The sequence below is a fragment of the Hypanus sabinus genome, chromosome 25, assembly GCF_030144855.1.
Source record: "Hypanus sabinus isolate sHypSab1 chromosome 25, sHypSab1.hap1, whole genome shotgun sequence".
Lineage (NCBI taxonomy): Eukaryota > Metazoa > Chordata > Chondrichthyes > Myliobatiformes > Dasyatidae > Hypanus > Hypanus sabinus.
Window position 1 is genome coordinate 14,295,444 of NC_082730.1, and position 24,043 is coordinate 14,319,486.

The following is a 24,043-nucleotide window of genomic DNA, read 5'->3' on the forward strand; positions in this document are numbered from 1 at the left end:
TTTAGATTAAGTAGTGACTACGTATATTATCTGTATGTTTGTATTAATCGTATGTTTGTGCCCCTTTCATAAATAAAGACTTTTAAAAATAGTACCATCAGACTTCAACGGACCTCTCTATCCTTGCTGGTAAGTGATCCAGTTACGGGATTTGGTAACACACCTAAATATCTACTTATGTACTGTGGAGAGCATTCTGACTGGCTGCATCACTGTCTGGTATGTGGGGATGTGGGGTGGGGCGGAGCGCTGATACTGCACACAACCAAAGTAAGCTGCACAGAGTTGAAAAATAAGTCAGACCTATCGTGGATACTAGACTCCATGGTATACAAGACATCTTCAAGCAGCAGTGCCTCAAAAAGGCAGTACCCATCATTATGGACCTCCACCAGCCAGGACATTACTTCTTGGCATTGTTACCTTCAAGAAGGAGATACAAAAGCCTGAAGGCACGCATTCAGAATTTCAGAAACAGCTTCTTCCCGGGGATGGGGGGGGGGGAGCATCACGTGATGACGTAGGATTGAGACGTTAGGAATCCAGCTCCCTCGTAAAAAGTAATGAAATAGGGTTTAAATGAAGAAGAGTTAACAAATACCTACTAGAAACTATTTATAAGCAACTCAGGATTATCTTTTGATATGGCTCCTAAACCGAAACAGAAGAAAGCTTCTACTTCAAAGACTGCACAAATTGGCGAGGAAAAAGGCCTAACCATCTCGGCGAAGCCTCGGACTCAAGTTGGATCTCCTCCCGGCGAAGTGCATAGCATTTCTGATGATGCGGGACAGGAAGTTGCAGCAATGTTGGTGGTCTCTAAGGAGAAACGGTAAGAACAATGCATGCGCAAAGAAACAAGTATGCATGAACAGATATTAACAAAACTACAAATCCCAACTACGGCTGGAAGTGAAATTGGAAGTGAATTGGAAGTGGAATCAGACTCTTTGGGAAATTCAGAGGAAGAAGAAGAGGAAAAGAAGGAGGAAATTAAAGAAGACATAAAAGATATCCTGATATATATGATGAATGAATTAAAAGCTATAAGAACAGATATAAGAAGGATGCAGAATACACTCGATAATGTGGTGGAAAAACAAAAGAAGATGGATAATAAAGTTAAAGAGATGGAAGTAAAAGTGGAAGAAAACACTGAAAGAATAGATAAGATAGAAGACAATAACCTTGCCTGGACAGTAGAAAGCAAACGGATGTTGGAAAAAATAGATGCACTTGAAAACTCTAGTCGATGAAATAATATCAAAATTGTTGGTCTTATGGAAGGTACAGAGGGAGAAAATCCAATAAAATTCTTTCAAGAATGGATTCCGAAAATTTTGGAAATGAAAGAAGGAAGCCAAGTAATTGAAATTGAAAGACCACACAGAGCTTTAAGACCAAGACCTCAACAAGATCAAAATCCAAGATCAATTTTGATAAAATGCTTAAGGTACCAAGATTAAGAAATGATCTTGAAGGCAGCTACTCAAGGTGCTAAAAAGAGAAATGGGCCATTGATAATAGAAGGGAAAAGAGTTTTTTTTAATCCAGACATAAGTTATGATCTACTGAAGAGGCGGAAGGAATTTAATCTAGTGAAAAAATCTTTATGGGAAAAGGGCTATAAATTTTTATTGAGCTACCCAGCAAAATTGATCATTTTCCTGGATAACAAAGAAAGAAGATTTTTTGTTGACTACCAGAAAGCGGAGAAATTTGTTACAAGAATTACCTGATGTCCACGAAGAATTATAGAGTTGAAATAGACTAATGATGAAGACTGAAACAAGGTTGGACTTGATAGACATTTATAAGGAAAAAAAAAGTTGATGAGTATTAATTGGGAGTAGAGACATTAATTATTTTCTTTTTTTTCTTCACTAATATATTTTCTTTTTTTTTTGCGGGGGAGCTGGAGGAGCTCCTGATCGATGGCTGCGAGTTTCACATGTACAATCATGGCGATTGCCATGACCCATAAAATGTGTGTGGGGGGGTAATGTTGTGTTCTTTTTATTCGCAACATTAGTGAGGGGGTATTTTGTTTTTTTTTTCTTATGTATTAGTTATCTTTCTTCTATTTTTCTTCTTTTTTGCCTGGATGGTTGGGCAGAGACTCATAGCAACATGGAGAATTTTAAAGAGTTCCCAAGGTATTATGAATGATTAATTTACTTAATTTTTTAAGTTTTAATGTTAATGGAATTAATGGACCTGTGAAAAGAAAAAGAGTTTTAACATATATTAAGAAAATGAAAGGAGATATAGCTTTTTTTTTTACAGGAAACACATTTAACAGAAACAGAACATAAGTTAAAGAGAGATTGGGTTGGAAATGTCATTGCAGCTTCATTTAATTCAAAATTGAGAGTTGCAATTTTGGTTAATAAATCTTTACCAATTAAAAGACAAAATGTAATAATTGATTCTGTGGGGAGATATGTGATTATACATTGTCAATTTTTTTCAGAATTATGGACTTTTATGAACATTTATGCACTAAATGAAAATGATGCAAAATTCATACAAGAAGTTTTTTTGAACTTGGCTGATGCACGTGATAAAATATTAATAGTTGGAGATTGTAATTTTTGTTTAGATCCAATTTTGGATAGGTCAACTAAAGTTGCTACAAAATCAAAAGTAATAAAACTAACTTTATCATTAATGAAAGATTTAAACCTGATTGATATATGGAGAAAAATTAATCCAAGAGAAAGAGATTATTCATTTTATTCAAATAGACATAAAACTTACTCAAGGATTGATTTTTTTTATTATCAAAAAATATTCAAGATAGAGTGAAAAGTGTGGAATATAAAGCAAGAATACTGTCAGATTATTCCTGCTTGATAATGACAATGATAATGATGGATAAGGAGGAATCGATCTATAGATGGTGATTTAATTCAATTTTATTAAAATGTCAAGATTTTTGTGATTTTATGAAAAAACAGATTCAATTTTTTTTGGATACAAATTTACATTCAGTTGAGGATAAAATTGTATTATGGGTAGTGATGAAAGCATATTTAAGGGGTCAGATTATAAGTTATACATCTAAAATTAAGAAGGAATACGCAGCAGAAATAGATCAATTGGAAAAAGATATCATAAAGTTAGAAAAAGAATCTCAAAGATATATGACAGAAGAAAAACGAAGACAACTTGTTAATAAAAAACTACAATATAATACACTCCAGACACATCTTACAGAAAAAGTAATTATGAGAACTAAACAAAAATTTTACAAATTAGGTGAAAGATCACATAAAATTCTTGCTTGGCAGTTGAAAACAGAACAGGCTTCTAAAACAATAAATGCAATTAGAACAAGTGTAAATAAGGTTACTTATAAACCTTTAGAAATTCATGAAACTTTAAAAAAAATTTATACTGAACTATATCAATCAGAATCACAAAATAAGATTGCTAGATGGATAAATTTTTATCATAGATAACACTTACAAAATTAAATTTGGAAGAACAGAAAGGATTAGATATGCCCTTTACATTAAAAGAGGTTGAAGAAGCTTTAGGATCACTTCAGAGTAATACATCCCCAGGAGAAAATGGTTTTCCTCCTGAATTTTATAAAAAAAATTAAAGATTTATTAATTCCTCCTTTTATGGAATTAATATACCAAGTGGAAAGAATGCATAAACTGCCACAATCTTTTTTAACAGCGATCATAACTGCATTGCCAAAAAAAGATAGAGATCCTTTAAAACCAACATCATATAGGCATATTTCTTTGTTGAATACAGATTATAAAATAATAGCAAAAATTTTATCTAATAGACTATCTAAATATTTACCAAAATTAATACATATAGATCAAACAGGTTTTATTAAAAACAGACAATCAATGGATAATATAACCCAGTTACTTACTATAATTCATTTGGCACAAAAAAGAGAGGAAATGAATGTGGCAGTTGCTTTGGATGCAGAAAAAGCATTTGATAGATTGGAATGGGATTTTTTATTTAAGGTATTGGAAATATATGAGTTAGGAAAATCTTTTATACAATGGATTAAAACCTTAAATACTAATTCTCAAGCTAAAGTAGTTACAAATGGTCAGATTTCAACACCATTTTGCTTAACGAGGTCAACTAGACAAGACTGCCCATTATCACCTGCTTTATTTGTATTGGCAATAGAACCATTAGCTGAATTAATTAGAACATTCAGACATTGCGGGCTTTAGAGTTAATCAAGAAGAAAATAAGATTAATTTATTTGCTGATGATGTTTTGATTGGAAGAATATGGGAAAGTATCAGGGTATAAAGTAAATTGTGATAAAAGTGAAATTTTACCCCTTACCAAAGGAAATCATAATCAATGTTGATTAGTAACTCAATTTCCATGTTCAATAAATGGGATAGAATATTTAGGTATTAGAGTTGATAATGATGTAAAAAATTTATATAAACAAAATTATTTGCCATTATTATAAAAAAGAGGATCTTGATAAATGGATGATATTACCAATAACATTAATAGGTAGAGTTAATGCTGTAAAAATGAATATATTTCCTAGATTGCAATATTTATTTCAAACTTTACCAATACAGTTACCTCAGAAGTTTTTTCAAGAACTGAATAAATATGTAAGGAAATTTCTTTGGAAAGGAAAGATGTCAAGAATATCATTGGAAAAATTGACATGTAAATTTGATTTAGGAGGGTTACAACTTCCAAATTTTAAGAATTATTATAAAGCAAATCAACAGATTTATTGCATCTTTTTTTGATGAAGAAAAACTGGCATGGATTAGAATAGAATTAGATAAGATAGGAGAAAATATACCAGAAGATTTTATATATAAATGGGAATCCAAATGGATATGGGAAAAAAAAGAATCTCCTATATTAAGACACTTGATTGATTTATGGAATAAGTTAAATATGGACGATGAGATAAAGAAATCTTTATTAGCAAAAAGAACTTTAATTCAAAATAGGCTTATTCCTTTTACAATGGATAATAAATTTTTACATAATTGGTTCCAAAAGGGGATTAAATATATAGGTGATTGTTTTGAAGGAGGTATATTGATGTTGTAAAAAATTTGTAAAAAATAAATATAAAATATCAAATAACACTCTTTTCTGTTATTTTCAATTAAAGGCTTATTTACGAGAAAAGCTGGGTCAAACAATGTTGATGCCAAAACCTAGTGAAATAGAAATATTAATTCAAAAAGGAAAAATTAAAACATTTACATCTTGTGTGTATAATTTGATTCAAAAACAGACAATTAAATCAGGAATTCATAAATCAAGACAAAAATGGGAATCTGATTTGAATGTTAAAATTGATGGAAAAAACTGGTCAAGATTATGTCAAGATAGTATGATAAACACAATAAATGTTCGACTTAGATTAATCCAATATAATTTTTACATCAATTATATATAACATCACAGAAAATAAATAAATTAAATTCAAATATATCTGACCAATGTTTTCAATGTAATCAGGAAATTGGTATTTCTTTACATTCTACTTGGTCTTGTTTTAAAATTCAACCATTTTGGATAAATCTAAGACTTCTATTGGAACAAATTACTGGAGTACAACTCCCACATAGTCCAGTATTATTTTTATTAGGAGATAATGAAGGGACAATACCGAAACTTAAATTGAATAAGTATCAGAAAAAATTTATAAAATTTGCATTAGCAGTAGCCAAAAAAGTTATCGCAGTTACTTGGAAATCTGATTTATATTTAACTATGGATTATTGGAATAATGAAATACATAGTTGTATCCCACTTGAAAAAATTACATACAATCTAAGAAATGAATATGTTATATTTTTCAAAATTTGGCTCCCATACTTACAAAAGATAGGATTAGATACATAGGTCCTTTGATGATAAAATTATAAAGTAATTGGGGAAAGTAAAAATAAATATTAAAATTATTTTGAACTCCATGGAGCATGCGGGGATCCTCCAATATCCATGCAATCTTTCTCTTCTTTCTTTTTTTACTTTCTTTGGACAAGGGTTAAGGGGGGGAGGGTTAATATTATTTTTCTTACTATTTTATCATCACATTTATTCTTTGTAATTTTCTAAAATTTAATAAATAATTTAAAAAAAGCTTCTTCCCCTCTGCCATCCAATTTCTGAATAGACAAAGAACCCATGAACACTTTGTCACATATTTTTATTTCTGTTTTTTCACTACATATTTAATCTATTTAATATATATAATTATTGCAACGGACAGTTCTTTGTTCTATATTATCCTGTATTGCATTGTAGTATTGTCACAAAGTTAACACATTTCACAAAATGTGCTTTTGATATTAAAACTGATTCTGATTTACTGAAGCATGTTCTCCTCAGTTTCAGGTGCTTTGTGGGCAGAGAAAAATGTAAGTGGAGTTGTGGGAAGAGCAATCACTATCGATTGTCACTATGAAGCAAAGTACCGCTCACACACAAAGTATTGGTGTCGTGGATGGAGTCGTCAATGTTCAGTTTTAAGGCAAACAGATGGGCAACAAGGACAGAGTGAACGAGTGTCAATCACAGATAACCCACAATGGAGAATATTTACTGTTACTATGGAGGATCTTCGCTCCGAAGATACAGGATGGTACAGCTGTGCAATTACAACATCAGGTTATGATCCAATGGTTAACGTACATGTACAAGTATCTGGTGGTAAGTAATGCAGTGACTGAGCATATGTCTCCAATGAAATGTCTGATCCAAGTTTTCTCTGGGAGCAGCCAGGGTACCATTGATATCCTGAGACTCCGCAGCAGGGCAGAGTCCTACAAGGAATAGGCAGGAGTCAGGAGGCCCAACTCATGTTGATCTCACCCAAGTCGTGGCCACAGTCCAATGTTCTACCTGTATCTTCAAGAATCTGATGGCACATATATCAGGGCTTTATTTTCTGTTCCCCACTAAAATATCTTCTGTGTCTTCACCTGGAAGGGTCAGGACAGTTCAGATATCCTGAGGGTTCACTTCACCTCGGCCATCCGATTTTTGAACTGACATTGAACCCATGAACACTTTGTCCCATATTTTTATTTCTGTTTTTTCACTACATATTTAATCTAACTATTTAATATATATAAATATTGCAATGGACAGTTTTTTGTTCTATATTATCCTGTATTGCATTGTAGTATTGCCAAAAAAATTACACATTTTACAAAATGTGTTTTTGATATTAAAACTGATTCTGATTTACAGAAGCATGTTCTCCTCAGTTTCAGGTGCATTGTGGGCAGAGAAAAATGTAAGTGGAGTTGTGGGAAGAGCGATCACAATCGATTGTCACTATGGAGCAAAGTACCACTCACACACAAAGTATTGGTGCCGTGGATGGAGTCGTCAATGTTCAGTTTTAGTGCAAACAAATGGGCAACAAGGACAGAGTGAACGAGTGTCAATCACAGATAATCCACAACGGAGAATATTTACTGTTACTATGGAGGATCTTCGCTCTGAAGATACAGGATGGTACAGCTGTGCAATTACAACATCAGGTTATGATCCAATGGTTAACGTACATGTACAAGTATCTGGTGGTAAGTAATGCAGTGACTGAGCATATGTCTCCAATGAAATGTCTGATCCAAGTTTTCTCTGGGAGCAGCCAGGGTACCATTGATATCCTGAGACTCCGCAGCAGGGCAGAGTCCTACAAGGAATAGGCAGGAGTCAGGAGGCCCAACTCATGTTGATCTCACCCAAGTCGTGGCCACAGTCCAATGTTCTACCTGTATCTTCAAGAATCTGATGGCACATATATCAGGGCTTTATTTTCTGTTCCCCACTAAAATATCTTCTGTGTCTTCACCTGGAAGGGTCAGGACAGTTCAGATATCCTGAGGGTTCACTTCACCTCGGCCATCCGATTTTTGAACTGACATTGAACCCATGAACACTTTGTCCCATATTTTTATTTCTGTTTTTTCACTACATATTTAATCTAACTATTTAATATATATAAATATTGCAATGGACAGTTTTTTGTTCTATATTATCCTGTATTGCATTGTAGTATTGCCAAAAAAATTACACATTTTACAAAATGTGTTTTTGATATTAAAACTGATTCTGATTTACAGAAGCATGTTCTCCTCAGTTTCAGGTGCATTGTGGGCAGAGAAAAATGTAAGTGGAGTTGTGGGAAGAGCGAGCACAATCGATTGTCACTATGATGCAAAGTACCGCTCACACACAAAGTATTGGTGCCGTGGATGGAGTCGCCAATGTTCAGTTTTAGTGGAAACAGATGGGCAACACGGACGGAATGAACGAGTGTCAATCACAGATAACACACAACTGAGAATATTTACTGTTACTGTGGTAGATCTTCACTCTGAAGATACAGGATGGTACAGCTGTGCAATTACATCATCAGGTTATGATCCAATGGTTAACGTACATCTACAAGTATCTGACGGTATGTTGTGCAGCGACTGATTTTATGTCTTCTCTGAAATGTCTGATCCAAGTTTTCCCTGGGAATGGCCAGGGTATCATTGATATCCCAAGGCTCTGCAGCAGGGCAGAGCCTTACAATGCATCGACAGGAGTCAGGAAACACAACTTATGTTGATCTCACCCAATTCATGGTCACAGTCCAATGTTCCATCTCTATCTACAAGAATCTGACGGTACATTTATCAGGGATTTACTTTCTGTCCCCACTTAAGTATCTGCTCTGTGTCTTCACTGTGAAGGATCAGAACAGCTCCCACATCCCATGGGTCCACTTCAGTGCAGAGTCTTGCGAGGAGTGAATAGGAAAAAGTTAATCACATTCATGTTGCTGTAACCCACTGCATGGTCTGACCCACAGACCGGACACCAATTTTCAGTGGAAGGCTCAGCACCATTTTCCTGTCTCTGAACTGTATTAAATGTCATTCATTCAGGGGTTTGCATTCAGACTATAACTAATAATCTAACCATAACAGATCCGAGAGTAAATTGTTGCTCATGGGCAAAATACCTGAAAACCATAAAAAGGGAATCATTTCCCAGAGCTCAACAAATTGCACTCAAATCTTCCAAAGCAGACCAGTCTAAACCCCGGCCTATCTCAGGAATCATCATTCCCACCACCCCTCCACCCCAGTATTCCTGTAAATGGGCTCTGAGCACCCACCCCAGAACACAATGATCATCCACTCCACAGCATCCAGCCTTTCATCCACCCATTACCGATGGGAAACAGATTAAAGGAATTCTGTTGAGATTCGCATCAGAATTCCTTTGTTTTCCTTTCTCCCTCTTGCCCTGTTACCCTTTCTCATTCCCCTGCACCACTCTCATGCCCACACCTTCTCCCTCTGATGCCCAACTTCCTTATTTTATTTCATGGTCTAATGTCCTCTCCACTCAGTAACCCTATGCCTCTTCTGCCTATCACCTCCAGTTTATCACACCATTCTCTTGCCCCACTTCACCTTCCTCCTCACCTGTCAGCTTATGCTCCGTCCCCTCATTCTTTCCAGTCCTGATGAAGAGTCCCATCCTGAATCATTACACGTGTATTTTCCTCCAGAGTGATTGACTGATCTGCTGAGTTCCTCCAGCTCCTTTGTGTGGCCATCCACCTTCCTGAGATTTCTGGGCTTCACCCACTGTTTCCATGCAAACAGCAGCACCAAAGTACTCCCTTGCTATTGCAGATCACAGAAACCAAACACTTTCTAACAAAACCCACCAAACATGTGACAGACACCTGACCATTTCTCACCCTCATTATGTTTAGTTCTTCCAGGACTCTTTCCAGTTTGTTCCCATTACCCGTCTCCAATGGAGACTTGCTCCCTGCTGCTGAGAGTGATTGAAACCCTGGTATTCACACTGACACATCCTCAGTGTCATCACTGCCGTCCTGATCTGGAGTCCTGCCGTGTTCTGGGATAATGTCAGACCTGGCAGGTCAGGCAGCTGGGAGGATGCAGACACACAGAGGGGTAGAGGAGCTGATGAGATTCCAACCTGGTGAAGTGCAGAAGTGCTGAAAATTGGAGAGTGGTTTTCAAACGTTCACTTGAATATTTGGTCCTTTCCCACAGAACCCTTGTCTGTTCCTGTGCTGCAGATTCTGTCGTCAATAAGTGACTCGTGTGTCGGGGGTTCCATGTCAGTTGTCTGTAAGTCTGTTCAAGGATCCTTTCCCATTCAGTACACATGGTATGAAAAGACCTCGTCTGTGAATTCAAAGATCTCTGACACCAGTAAACTGGACCTACGTTGTCAATCCTTCAAACACCAGCACCATCAATATTACTGCACAGCCTCAAATACTCATGGAGCGAAATCCAGTGAAATGATCAATGTGGTAGTCTTCAGCAGCACTTGGCACTGCAGTTATCAGCTGCAATTCAGTCACACTGGTGAGTGATAGATGAATAACGGACACTTTTGGGTGTTTCATGGAGTGAATACTTTCAAGATGTTGTGTTGTTGGAGCCACTTAAAACATATGCAGGCTACTGCATCACCACCCTGACAGGATTTATACTTGTGGAGTATGAACCATCTTTGGGTTTAGAAAATGAGTCCATTACCAAAAGCACCCCCCCCCCATATCTACCACCCCCAGCACCCACTTCTCCCTGGCCTGCTATTGTTAACATGGCAGTTATGTATCCCACCCTATTGAAATGAAACTAGAAATACATTACTCATTACAAAACAAGACTGACAATATTTGCTCTATTTGGATTCTACTTAGTTAATTATATATATATATATATATACATACATACATACGTGTGTGTGTGTGTGTGTGTGTGTGTGTGTGTGTGTGTGTGTGTGTGTGTGTGTGTGTGTGTGTGTGTATGTCTTCGTGTAGAATGCAAATAAACCAAATATTGGCTATCTCGCTGTAATTTATAGTTTTTATTATTAAGAAGCCTGAAGGCACACACTCAGCAATTCAGTAACAGCTTCTTCCCCTCTGCCATCTGATTTCTGAATGGACATTAAACCCACCAGCACTACCTCACTACTTTCTATTTCTATTTTTGCACTACCTATTTAATATGTGTATGTTTTCTGTAATTCACAATTTTTTGTTCTATATTATCATGTATTGCATTGCACTGCTGATGTAAAGTTAACAAATTTCATGACCTGCTGGTGATGTTAAACCTGATTCTGATTTACAGAAGCATGTTCTCTTCAGTTTCAGGTGCATTGCGGGCAGAGAAATGTGTAAGAGGTGTTGTGGGAAGAGAGATCACAATCGATTGTTACTATGAAAAAAAGTACCGCTCACACACAAAGTATTGGTGCCGTGGATGGGATCAACAATGCTCAGTTTTAGTGGAAACAAATGGGCAATATGGACGGAGTGGACAAGTGTCAATCAGAGATTACCCAGAATTAGGAAAATTTACTGTTACTATGAGGGTTCTTCGTTCTAGAGATACAGGGCGGTACAGCTGTGGAATTAGAATACCAGGTGTTGATCTGAGATTTAAGGTACATCTACAAGTATCTCATGGTAGGTTACTCAGTGATTGATTTTATGTTTACACTGATGTCTGATCCATGTTTTCTCTGGGAGTGGTCAGGGAAGCATGGATATCCAAGGCTCCGCAGCAATGATGAGCCCTACGAGGAACGGGCAGGAGTTTGGAAACCATATGTATGTTGATTTCACCCAATCCAATGTTCCATGTATATCTAAAAGTATCTGACAGTATGTTTATCTGGGATAGACGTTCTGTCCCCACTTAAAAATCCAACCTGTGTCTTCACTGTGAAGGGTCAGGACAGCTCTCATATCCCAAGGATCCACTGCAGTTCAGAATCCTGTGAGGATGGGCAGGGGTCAGGGAAGTCTCACTCAGGTTGCTCTCACCCATTGCAGTGTCAGACCCACTGAATGGACACCGATTTCCAGTCCAATTTTCCTGCCTCTGAAACAGATGGAATGTCACTCTATCAGAGGTTTGCATTCAGACTAAAACTAATAATCCAGCCATAAAAGATCAGAGAGAATTTTGTTACTCATGGGCTAAGTACCTGAAAACCATAAAAAGGGAATCATTTCCCAGAGCTCAGCAGACTGCCTTCAATTCTTCCAAAGCTTTGTTTTTTTGTACTCTAAAATAAGCAGAAATCTTTGAACTAAGACTGCTCACACTGGCGGATCATTTCACATTTGTCTACAGGCAAGTTCAAAGATTTCTGCCATTCATTTGCTAATTCTCTGAACCAGTTCAAATCATGTTTAACAAACTCCTCAGAGTACACGTTGTCACCCAGCTTTGTGCCCTCCAAAAACTTGAAAAATTGCATTTAATTCCCCTGGACTATGTTATTAATGGAGGCCGCATGTGCTAAGGGTTTAGAGAGAGACAGAGAGATATTCTTAATAAACAATGAGATAAGTTGGGTTTCTAGCACTGAATACAACAGTTTCCTCTGTAAACTCACTGCTAGTTAAAAGCAGAGCTCTTCAGTCCTGTGTTTGATTTCTGTCTGCCAACTGGTTCTCAATCCATATTAGTCCTCTAATCCACTTGCGTTAATCTTATATGCTAATCCATCATGTAGAACCTTATCAAATGCTTTCTGGAAATCTAAACGCACAACATCAATGGACTTGCCATAATTATTCAGCAAGTTATCGTCTCATCTAGTTGCACAGGGAAGTTGTTAGAACTGGATTTTATCTCTTTATCTTTACAGAATTTAAATATACTTCTGAAACTGCTGTAACAACCCCAATGTGGACTTCACCTTCTAAAACTTCCATAACAAAATCAATGAGAACTTCACATTCTGAAACTTCGGAAATAAGATTCAATGATACTCAAAGGAATAGCATACAATCTATTTCTGCCAAAAGGTACAATGTTCTCATTTGTCAATGCTTTGATTGGCACTATTGCTATATGAGATATGTGATGTTATTGGGGGTGTTGGCTTGCAGAGGGTGGTGAATGGGAGGGGCAGAAGGTGGGTGGTGCACCTACTTTTCTTCACTGGCATTGTACCTGTGAGAGTATTGACTTCAATCATACTGAAACAATGGGAGAGGCCTGTACACTACTCTTTCTCGCATATTTCAACCCCGAGGCTCCAAGTTAAATATTTTGTGTTGATTTAAACATGAAAGTTGGAAGTGTTATTTTGGAATCAAGGAACAGATTCCTCCATTTGCCACCCCTCAGAGGATGTATGGCTTGATGTCGGTTGTATTTGTCAAGTCTCAGCAATGCTGCTTTGCCCGGCCATAACTGACTCTGATGGCAAATTTCATGGTCGGTTAAGGTATCAATGCTGGTCACTGCCTCTTCAGGAAAGGTGTGCCTGGAGAGAGGGCACCAGTAGTGAGGACAGTATTACTGCTCTGGACTACACAGCATTAAAATGAGGTTACCTTGGAGATATGTTGAAGTAAAAAGACAATTTGGCTCAGGCAGCCCAATAGTAGATGTCACCCTAGAATCTTTTGTTTGCCTCCCTACCGTGTCTTGTTTTTCCTAAAGATCTTTGCCCGCAGACATAAAAAGAATATTGCCATGCAAGTTGATAGGGTGGTTAACAAAGAACATTGTGTGCTGGCTTTCATTAGTCAGGCAAAATTTAGTCAGGGAATTGAATTTAAGAGGCTTGAGGTAATGTTGCAGCTCTATAAAACTCTGGTTCATCCAGACTTGGAGTATTGTGTTCAGTTCGAATCAATCAATATAGGAAAGACGAAAAAGCTTGAGAAGAGATTTACCAGGATGCTTCCTGGTATGGACAACATGTTTTATGAGGATGGGATGAGTGAGCTAGGGATTTGCTCTTTGAACATAAGGAAGTTAAGAAGTGACTTGATAGAGGTGTATAAGATGATAGGAGGCATTAGTAAATTGAATTCTTTTGATACTTGAGTTTTTTTTGCAAGCAATGTCCCCACTTTCATGGATTCATCTACACATGTTGTTGATAGTTATTGTTTATATATTTATTATTATTTCTTTCTTTATGTGTCTGCATAGTTTGCTGTCTTCTACACCCTGGTAGAACACCCAAGTCTGGTGATTTTTTATTGATTCTGTTATGGTTTTATAGATTTATTGATTATGCCCACAAGGAAAATGAATCTCAGTGTTGCATATTGTGAAGTATATGTTTACATTGAACTTTGAACTTTAATATAAGTGGACATACTATTAGGTCTGGGAGAAAGTATAGGTGGGTTATCAAAGGGAGGCCTTTTACACAGAGACTGGCAAGTGCTTGGAATGTGCTGCTGGGGTACTAGTAGAGACAAGTACGTTTGGGAGATTTAAGGTTGGCACATGCGCAAAGAAATGTGAAGGGCTATGTGGGAGGGAAGGATTAGATTAATACTGGAATAGGCTAAAGAACTGATAAAACATGGTTGGCTGAAGAGCCTGTACTTTGCTGTACTGTTTTATGTTCTATCTGCTTTTCCCTTACATATTTGATTTACTTCTTATTTGTTTACTTCTCTTTATCATCATAAAATGCATTTTATGTTGCTCACGTCATCTTAAATTCCCTACATATTCTGAGTAATTTACCCTGTAAATCAGAGGTTCACAACTAGGGGTCCATGACCTCTTGCTTAATGATATGTCCATGGCACAAAAAAGGTTGGAACTCCTGCTCTAAATGCTCAAATTTGCAAGTTCCCTGCATGGACTCTTTAGACATTGTGTTACAAGTGAGCCCATAAAACATTGTTGATCTTACTTCCCCATCCCCACTCTTACCACTGTATTTATTTATTTACTCTGTTTACTGAGATACAGTGTGGAATAGGTCTTTCCAGCCCTTTGAGCTGTACCACCTAGCAACCCTCAATTTAACCTCAGCCTAATCACAGGACAGTTTACTAACAAACTGATATATCTTTGGACTCTGGGAGGAAACCCATGCATTCCACAGGGAGGACATAGAGATCCCACACAAAAGACATCAGAATTGACCTTTGACACCTCAAGCTGTAATAGCATTATGGTAGCCACTACACTGCATGGTGCCCAAGGGATACTGAGATTTTTTGAGATGCCCCGATTACTTTTATGGTTTATTTTGATTATCCTTATTTGTCTGTGTATTTCATTCCCTAACTCCATTCTTCAATAAGTTATGGATCACTTATCAGCTTTCATACAGAATCTGTCTGCAAGGATTCATTGTTGAAGCTCCAAAGAGTTGTGTCCTTTTTTGGCAAGATTGTCTATACATCTCGCATGTGCATTGAAACATACATTGAAATGCTGTCAGGCGAGCACATGCAGGAACCTCCCAACTCCACCTGACTAATAGAATTCATCTGCCACTCATTCTAGACTCAGCCTACATAATCCTAGTTCTCATCTACAGACCTTGTTCACACATCAAACCAGGTTGCCTCCACAAGTTCTCCCTAGCCTTCAACCCCCCACCTGCTTGTTGTGTTTATTTTCTGCTCTTTCAAGTTTTGTGGCACCTCATGACTTGCTATTTTGCAGTCTATCAGTAGAGTAGCATTTACTGCTAAGTTGTCTCTCCTCCTCAATTTTGGTCAAGCCTCCTCTACGTTTCCTGCCAAATGCATCATTTTGCATCAAATCAAAAAGCAAAGATTGAGCTGGGCAGTCTGCTAGTGTTGCTATTCTTCCATTGCCAACATAGCATGCCCTCATGCGACTATCTCTCACCCATATGCCTTGGGAATGTGGAGGACCCCGGAGCACCCAGAGGAACCCCACTCAGTCTCAGGGAGAATGGTCAAAACTCCTTACAGACAGTGGCAGGAATTGATCCCAATGGTACAGCTGACTGTTATAAATCATTGTACCATTTCAATGACATTGCATTATCCCAGACTCATCATTACCCAACCTCATTATTACATTCCCTGCCATTTCTAAATTAATCTCCATTATCTATTGTCGCAGCATACGGTATCTGCAGTCGTGTTTCCCCAACTACATTTCCAAATGATGATCATAGGTTATCTTTCCTCCCTCAGTCCAGCATGAGATTAATCTCCCAGCTGAACTATGCTTTTATTGCTCCACTGCACTCATTTCACAGAGGAACCAGGAGGTAAATATTTCAAGTATCAAGGTGTCTCCTCTCCTGCCACTGATTCTGTATCTCTTCCCCTTTGTTCAGTTACATGATATGGAAAGTGGGACGCTGGCTGTTCTTTGCTCTGCTGGGCATCTGGATTATCACTGTGACATGGTTCACGAGAGACAAAAAGGTAAGTCTAGATCAGCAGATGCTCCTGAATGGTTTTCATGAATTAGAACATAGAACATAGAACAATACAGCACAATACATGACCTTTGGTCCATGATGTTGTGCTGGCCTCTTAAATTACTCTAATCTTTCCTTCCTATAGAGCCTTCGACTCCTCTGTGATCCTTGCACCTTTCTGAGAGTTACTAAAATGCTGCGAATGTATCTGCCTCTACCACCACACCTGATGGGACATTCCATGCACCCACAGCCTCTGTGTAAAATCTTAACCCTGATGTCTCCCCAGTGTGTTCCTCCAATTAACTTAAAATTATGCCTGCTCGTATGAGACACTTTTGCCCTTGGAAAACGTCTCTGGCTAGGCACTCGATTTACGCCTCTTATCATCTAGTACACCCCCATCAAGGTGCAGTACCTCTCATTCTCCTTTAGTCCAATTCCATTCAAATAAACTGATCATTTAAAGGGAAAAAAATCACATATGAACTCTTAACCTTTTGTCAAGACAAAGTTGCAAGAGGATGATGTACTTTAAGCAGGTTTAAGCTGTCCATGTGTAGAATGAAGTCCAGGGCTCTACAAGAAAATATATTGGACACCGTGTTTCACACAGAATTCTGTTGCCAGGTGTCCACATGAAATGTAAATCAAAGTCAACGTGTACTTTACTGTCCAATGCACAAGCACATGTTTGCAACAGTGCAATGAGTGCAACATCACAGGTGCATAGAATCAGACAGTATTGCATGGTTCCCTGTGTCAATCAATCTGGTAATTTAATTTTTGCTTTCACAGAGATCTGATCAATTAGATCCTCACCAATCAATCCATGAGGAAAAGAGAAGGGTCCCAGATTAAGCTACCGAGGGGGTTTTGCACCAAGATTATTCATTATTCATCCCGCTTTGTGGAACTTTTAAACAGAATTGATTTCTTGTTATTAAGTCATTAAATTGCTTTGCTGAAGGTGAAGTCAAACGAAATAATCTTCTCATGCTTCAAGATAGTGGCCTTGTTTAATAGAAATCCACTTGCAACACTTCACCCACACTGATCTTAATATTATGACATCACCTCCTGATTTCTTGCATAAACCCAGCATCATTTTTTAAGCTTTGGATGATCATGAACCACTCAAAATTCTTTTACTGTGTTACAACCTCTTCTCAGGCTTCAATCAGGTACATGTATTGATTAAAACTAATGCTTCGATGACAAACTCTACCAACATCTTCAGGGATCTTCCTCATCATCATTGAAGAAGATGGCAGATTTTGTCAGCAAAATGTTGGTTATAATTGATTCCTGAAACCTGAGAAAAGTTTTATTTGTCATATGCTGTGTGCCGGGAAAGCACAAGATCCCTTTTCATGTTAAAATCTGTTCAATAGATTAAAATTACTGTATTCACTGATGTTTATTTCAGTAAGTAATTCCTAATACATTAACAAAACTGCTTGTTCAATAAAATTTGCTTTCACAGAAAAATGTATAATTTGTTCTATTTAGAATATAATTTGACTCATGAATTCAGGGTACTAGATTTTCCTTAAGGTGTCAGTGGTTGGAAACTATTGGATAGGGAATCAAATAATCTTCAGATCTGGCATCCCATCATAATGATTTTATTGAAAAATATTGACCTGAAATATTAGTTTTGTTATTTCCCTCATAGTTGCTGGCTGACCTGTTGAGTTTTACCATCATCTGCAGATTTCATTTCAGGCAGCCATATATTTTCCCTATGTATTTAGGAATATCAATACACAGAAAAATACCACAATGTTATTCACATTGAGCACAATTATCGACACTGAACAAAGGTCTTAAGGACCCTGATCAATGGAAAGTAATTCCGGGTGCTGATAAAATTAAATGGACGACTTCTCACCATATGTCCTGACCATAGTCTTATCATCACAAACATTCTCTTCCACCAGAAAAACAAATTCAAGGCATCTTTCACCGATTCTATTGTATTTCTTTGTTCTACTGTGAATGCCTGTAAGAAGATGATTCTCAGGGAGATACTTACTTTGATATTATACTTACCATGAAGTTTTTCAACTTTGATAAGGTGCATGAACACTGACCTTTCATAACAGATTTTGTAGAAATGGAGTGAGAAAGAAACACTAGCATGAACATTCACTGTACAAAGGTCTTAATGGAGAATGAGCAATGGAAAGAGCAAAATTTGGGTGCTGAATAAAAAGAGTGAGCTGCAAATTATTGCAGCTTGCGTCGGTCATCAGGGTGTGAATCTGCAAATAGAAGGTGTAACTTTTCTCAGTACCGATCTTTGACTGTCACCCATGAATGTACAATAAAGGGTCTTGAAAATGAGAGAAGCTGAACTGCATTAGAATCAGTGTAGTATATGGTGACATATAAGCACTTTCATAATAAATTTAATTTGAACTTTGAATTTTGAAATGCCCCATTCATGAGGAGGATTATTACATAATATTCTTCACCTGCTATGTGAGGAGGTGAAGCAGTAACATCAGAGTCTTTTTGGAGCTCTTAACCTCTTCAGCTCAGGGTTATCTGATGGGTGCTGATTAGCTGGAGATAATTCTAGATGCAGTGGTCCCTCCTGTGATTCTTGGACCTGTTAAACCTGAGTCCATTCAGCCCATTGAGTCAGACTGTCACAATAGAGACAGCACTCTTACTGTACAATGTACAGAATTTAAGCAGGTGTACATTCAAAGCTAATATACTGCACTGTTTTACCCTAAAACAAAGCTAACAAACCCAAAATAAAAGCTCTCCATGTATTCAGAATGATTTTGTCATTGATCGGTTTATATACTACGTGAAATTAAGTGCTTATATACAATTGCAAAGTCAGCAACAAAAACTAAGGAAAATATAAAGTTGGCTCACCTCAACTACCATGAAATCAAAAGCAACATAAAAAAAATTCTGGAGCAACTTAGCAGGTCAGGCAGCATCTATGGAAATGTACAGATAGTCAAGGTTTCAGGCCTGTCTGTTACATTCCCCTCGGATGCCTCCTTCTCCCCTTTCTCCAATGTCCACTCTACTCTCCTCTTAGATTCCTTCTCCACCCCTTGATCTTTCCCAGCAACCTTGTTTCACCAATCACCTTCCTGACAGCCTCCTTCCCCTCCCCATCTTTTTATCCAGACGTATTCTCCCTTCCTTCTCAGTCCTGAAGAAAGGTCTGAAAGGTTGCATTGAACATCTTGGCCCAAAATGTCAACTATCTGTTCAGTTCCACAGATGCTGTCAGACATGCTGAGTTCCTCCAGCATTTTCTGATGGCACTTTGGGTTTCCAGTGTCTGCCGATCTTTTTGTGTTTACAATGAAATCAAAGTTGAACAGCTAACATTTTTTAGTTAAACTTCAAGAGGGCACTGATAATTGATGAATCTATGAACAGTTCAAATGGGAATCATTGAATATACAAGTTTTGGGCTGCTACAGTATGCCAGTGATATTGAAACTATTTCTGATTCTGCATCACTTCTCCAATATGTGAGAATTCTTATCCCTTGCACTGAAACTCACTGCAGGCTTCATCTGCTCCGGGCATGAATCTGGATGAATCACACGTTGGCTAACATTGGAAGTTCCAACCAGGTGAACAGGGATGTAGGGAAGTTAGCAACTGAGATTCTGTGCAAAGGTTTACAGGGTCAAGGGTTAGGAAGACAATGGAGGTGAGATAGTTAAGACAGAAATGTCTTCTCTTTGGACAAGTGTGACCTGTCCATTTACTGTGCCCTGTGATTCTATGAGAAATAGAACATGCAGGGCCTTTCTACTCACACTCACCATTTTCTGTCAACATGGAGTTGATATGGTTTAAGAACAGATCTGACATGGATCTTACCCATTGCAAACGAGCAATTCCATTCACTAGGTTTTCCCCTCACATCAAACCAAAGCAAAGTGAAATCCCATCAGGGCTCTTGAAATTGCACTGACAGATGGAATAGAATTCAGATGAGGTGAGCTTTAAAGGTTCCTTCAAAGAGCGGACACAGCTTTCAGAGAGGGGAGGGAGTGAAGTGAAATACTGTATGCTGAATTTGCATGAAAAACCCCTTCTACATCACACCTATTTCCTATTTTGCTCCTTTCTCAGTAGCAAGTTCCCCAAAACAGGTTTGATTGAATTATCACCAAGGCAGATCCAGAACAATGTACAAATCTTGCAGTGTAATTCCATAACTCATCAAAATTTGGAATAGAGTGAAATGGTAAAGTAGGTTGTGAAGAGAGCTTATGGCATTGGGACAGCATTGAGCATTCAGGAACTCATGTTGCAAATGTATAAGAATATGTTTAGGACACACTTGGGGCAGGTGTGCAGTTGTGTCTGTAAGAGCCAGAGAGCACTGGGTATTTGAATAATCAGAGTTGGTTTTGAGGTCTTACACCATTATCAGAACAGTGCTTGAATATGGGTAGACACTAAAGATGTTGAAATCTGGAGTTCAGAGTACACTCCTGGAGGACATCAGTGAGCCAAGCAGCATTTGTTGGGGGAGGGAAATGTTGATGGTTGGGTGGAGACCCTGCATTAAGTGTGAATAGAGAGGCAGATAGAGTAAATAGGAGAGGTGGAGGTGTAAAACTGGGTCCACAAGGTAGTAGGGGACAGAGGAGTGAAGAATTAAATGGAATGGGAGGAAAAGGTATGAAGTTTGGAGGTGAGTGGGAGGTGGAAGCAGATAAGGGGAATAGTGTGGAGTCAGGTGGGGGGAGAATATGTCCAGGTGGAGAAAATTCCTGGAAGCTGTTAAGCAGAATATTAGGTCTACCATTGCTGGAATCTGATCTTTTTCTGCAGGGATCAGTATGACGATTGACACTGTTGTCTTCAAATCTGTATCTTTGCTGGGCTATTTCAGTGGGATAATTAGTAAAGAACGTTACTTGATCTGGAGTCAAAGGTAAACCAGGGTGGGTATGGATCAGAGACTTCTGTCTCTGAAGGGCTTTCTGATCCACACAGGATTTTGACAGTCTGGTAGATAATCATTCCCATGATTGATATGTGTTTTTTAATTCCAGAACTAATTTTAAAATTGTATTTAAACACTCAATGTATCTTTACAGAAATTGAAATCACACCTGGATTTTTAGACACTAAAGTGGGAACGACCACTGTTACACCACCTTCTAACTACACATAGAAATATTGACAGGTACAAAATATAAAATTTTCATCAGAAACAGAGGGCATGGATGAATCATGGGGTTTTCTTTCTGCAGTTTATAAACTGGTCTGTGAGGAGGAAGTCAGGACATTGGCCTAAAGTGGTCCTACCAAACCCCACCTCAACCCTCGTGTTCCCTGGAATCCGAGACACTCACACACACACACACACACACACACACACACAATGAGATAGCTGGTATCTTTCTGTACATTTCAATGGCTGACATGATCTGAGGTAACTGAAAATTCAACAAGACCACATTCCCTCAGGAGCGCACTGGAAGGTCAGCCCTGGCTTTCTGCTCAGGACTCTGGAGTGGGAAGCGGACCCACAATGTACTGACACAGGGGAGAGAGCACTGACACAGCTGACACAGTAACAGCACTGACAGCACTTCAGACCAAAATCATTGGCTGAGACATCATAGACCACTATTTTGTATACCTCTATCAAATCTCTTCTCAGTCTTCGACATTCTAAAGAATATAGTCCTCATCTAATCAATATTTTGTTAAAATTCTGGTCCTCCAGACCTGGCCATGTCCTTGTAGTTATTTTTGTACTCTTTCAAACTTGCTAATATCTTTCCTGTATGTAGGTGACCAAAACTGGACTCAATATGCCAAATTATGCCTCACAAATGTCTTATACAACCTCAACATAACATCACCTCTCCTGGATTTATGAAAGCCAATTTGTAAAAGCATTCTTTAGGATCCTACCTACCTGTGATGCCACTTTCAATGAATTATGAACCTGTATTCCGAGATCCCTTTGTGCTTCCACACTCCTCGGTGCCCTGCCATTCATTGCACAAGACCTAAACTGGTTACTTCTGTGCATTACCTTCTGTCTGCTATTTCTCAGCACATTTTTCCAGCTGATGCACAGAACAACGAAAGTCCCAGCACCACACCCTCCAGCACAGCACTAGTCATCGGCCTCCAGTCAGAGAAGCAACTCTCGAATGCTTCACCCTGTCTTCTCCCGCAAAGCCAATGTCTTTTCCAATTTACTACCTCATCCTGAATGCCAGGATCGTTGGCCAAGATCTGCCATTGTGAATACTAAACATGTATAGAATGGACAACAGATTTTTCAACATCAACTGGCTCAAGATCAAGAATAAGGTCAACACCATCACTATCATGGAGTTTCAGTAAGCAAATGACAACACCATCACAACACATTCTGAAGAAGACTTCCAATGTATCCTGAATGCCTTTGCCAAGGCATAAGGGGCCCACAATCTTGTTTTGAATATTAAAAAAGACACAGCTCCTATCCCAGCCACCACCTAACCAGTACTTATGCAACCCTCCATAAAAGATGATATGAACCTTAAAAATATGGACCACTTTTCCTAACTTGACAGCATTCTCTCCTCAAAAGCAAACAATGACCAGAGATCAACCGCAGCTATAGCTGTGCAAGTGTAGTCCATGCAACAGTAAGGAAAATGGTCTTTGGAATTGTGACCTACAGTTCTAAACATAACTCTTGGTCTATCAAGCATTCATCCTTCCTACATTACTGCATGGAGCTGAATGATGGGCCATGTTCAGGAACAGTTCAGCAATCCGGCTCCTGAGCCAGAGTGGGTAACTTACCTCACTCAACCCTCAGCTAATCATTGAGCACAACCTATGGCCTCACTTTAACGGTCTCCACAACTCATATCTTAGTCTTATTTTATTTACTTAAGTCTTTAACTTTTATTGTACTTGCAATGTTTGCCTTCCTTTGCAGTTTGGTAGTTTATCAGTCCTTGTGTGTAGTTTAGATTGATTCTGTTGCATTTCTTTCTTCTGCTGTGAATACCTGTAAAGAAATTTAACTCAGTATAGTATATGGGGACACAGACATACTTTGATAATAAATTTGCCATGAAGTTTTTCAACTTTGAAAAGGTGCATGATTTCTGACATTTCTTAACACATTTTGCAGAAATGGAATGAGAAAAAGCCACAGCATGAAAATTTCCAGTCACTGTGGAAATGTCTTAAAGGAGAATGAGCAATGGAAATAAACATTGGCTGCTGAATAAAATGAGTGAGCTGCAAATTATTGCAGCTTGCATTGGTCGTCAGGGCTTGAATCTGCAAATGTAAGGTGTAACTTTTCTCAGTACTGATCTGTGACTGTAACCCATGAATGGACAATAAATGTCCATAAAAATAAGAAGATGAATTGCATTTTTGCAATTATAATTAGGTTAGTAGCTGGTGATATATATGCACTTTGATAATAAAATTAATTTGAATCTTGAACTTTGAAATGCCCCACTGAGAAGGAGGAGTATCACATTATATCCTTCACCTGCTATGTGAGGATGCGAAATGGTAACACCAGAGTCTGTTTGGAGCTCGTGACCTCTTCAGAACAGGGTTATCTGGTGGGTGCTGATCAACTGCAGATAATTCCAGAAACAGTGGTCCCTCTTGTGAACTTGGACCTGTTAAACCTGAGCTTGTTGATGGTCTAAGGGAAGGAACTTGCTTTGCTTTTATCTGCTGAAAAACAACAAATTTCACATCTGAAGAGAGTGAAAATAAACCTGATTCTGATTCTGAAAGAGAACCTTTCCCTGTACCAGGCAATTTC

General features: G+C 38.1%; 1 protein-coding gene across 1 annotated transcript in view; it reads left to right on the forward strand.

The window, feature by feature from the left end:
- LOC132380889 (uncharacterized) overlaps window positions 1–24,043 on the forward strand; it is a 127,173-nt gene that overhangs the window by 18,874 nt on the left and 84,256 nt on the right. The window contains 7 exon segments of the mRNA XM_059949806.1: window positions 2,117–2,156; window positions 6,373–6,693; window positions 7,254–7,574; window positions 8,135–8,455; window positions 10,083–10,403; window positions 11,198–11,485; window positions 11,681–11,716. Coding sequence (XP_059805789.1) covers window positions 2,117–2,156; window positions 6,373–6,693; window positions 7,254–7,574; window positions 8,135–8,455; window positions 10,083–10,403; window positions 11,198–11,485; window positions 11,681–11,716 — 1,648 coding nt within the window.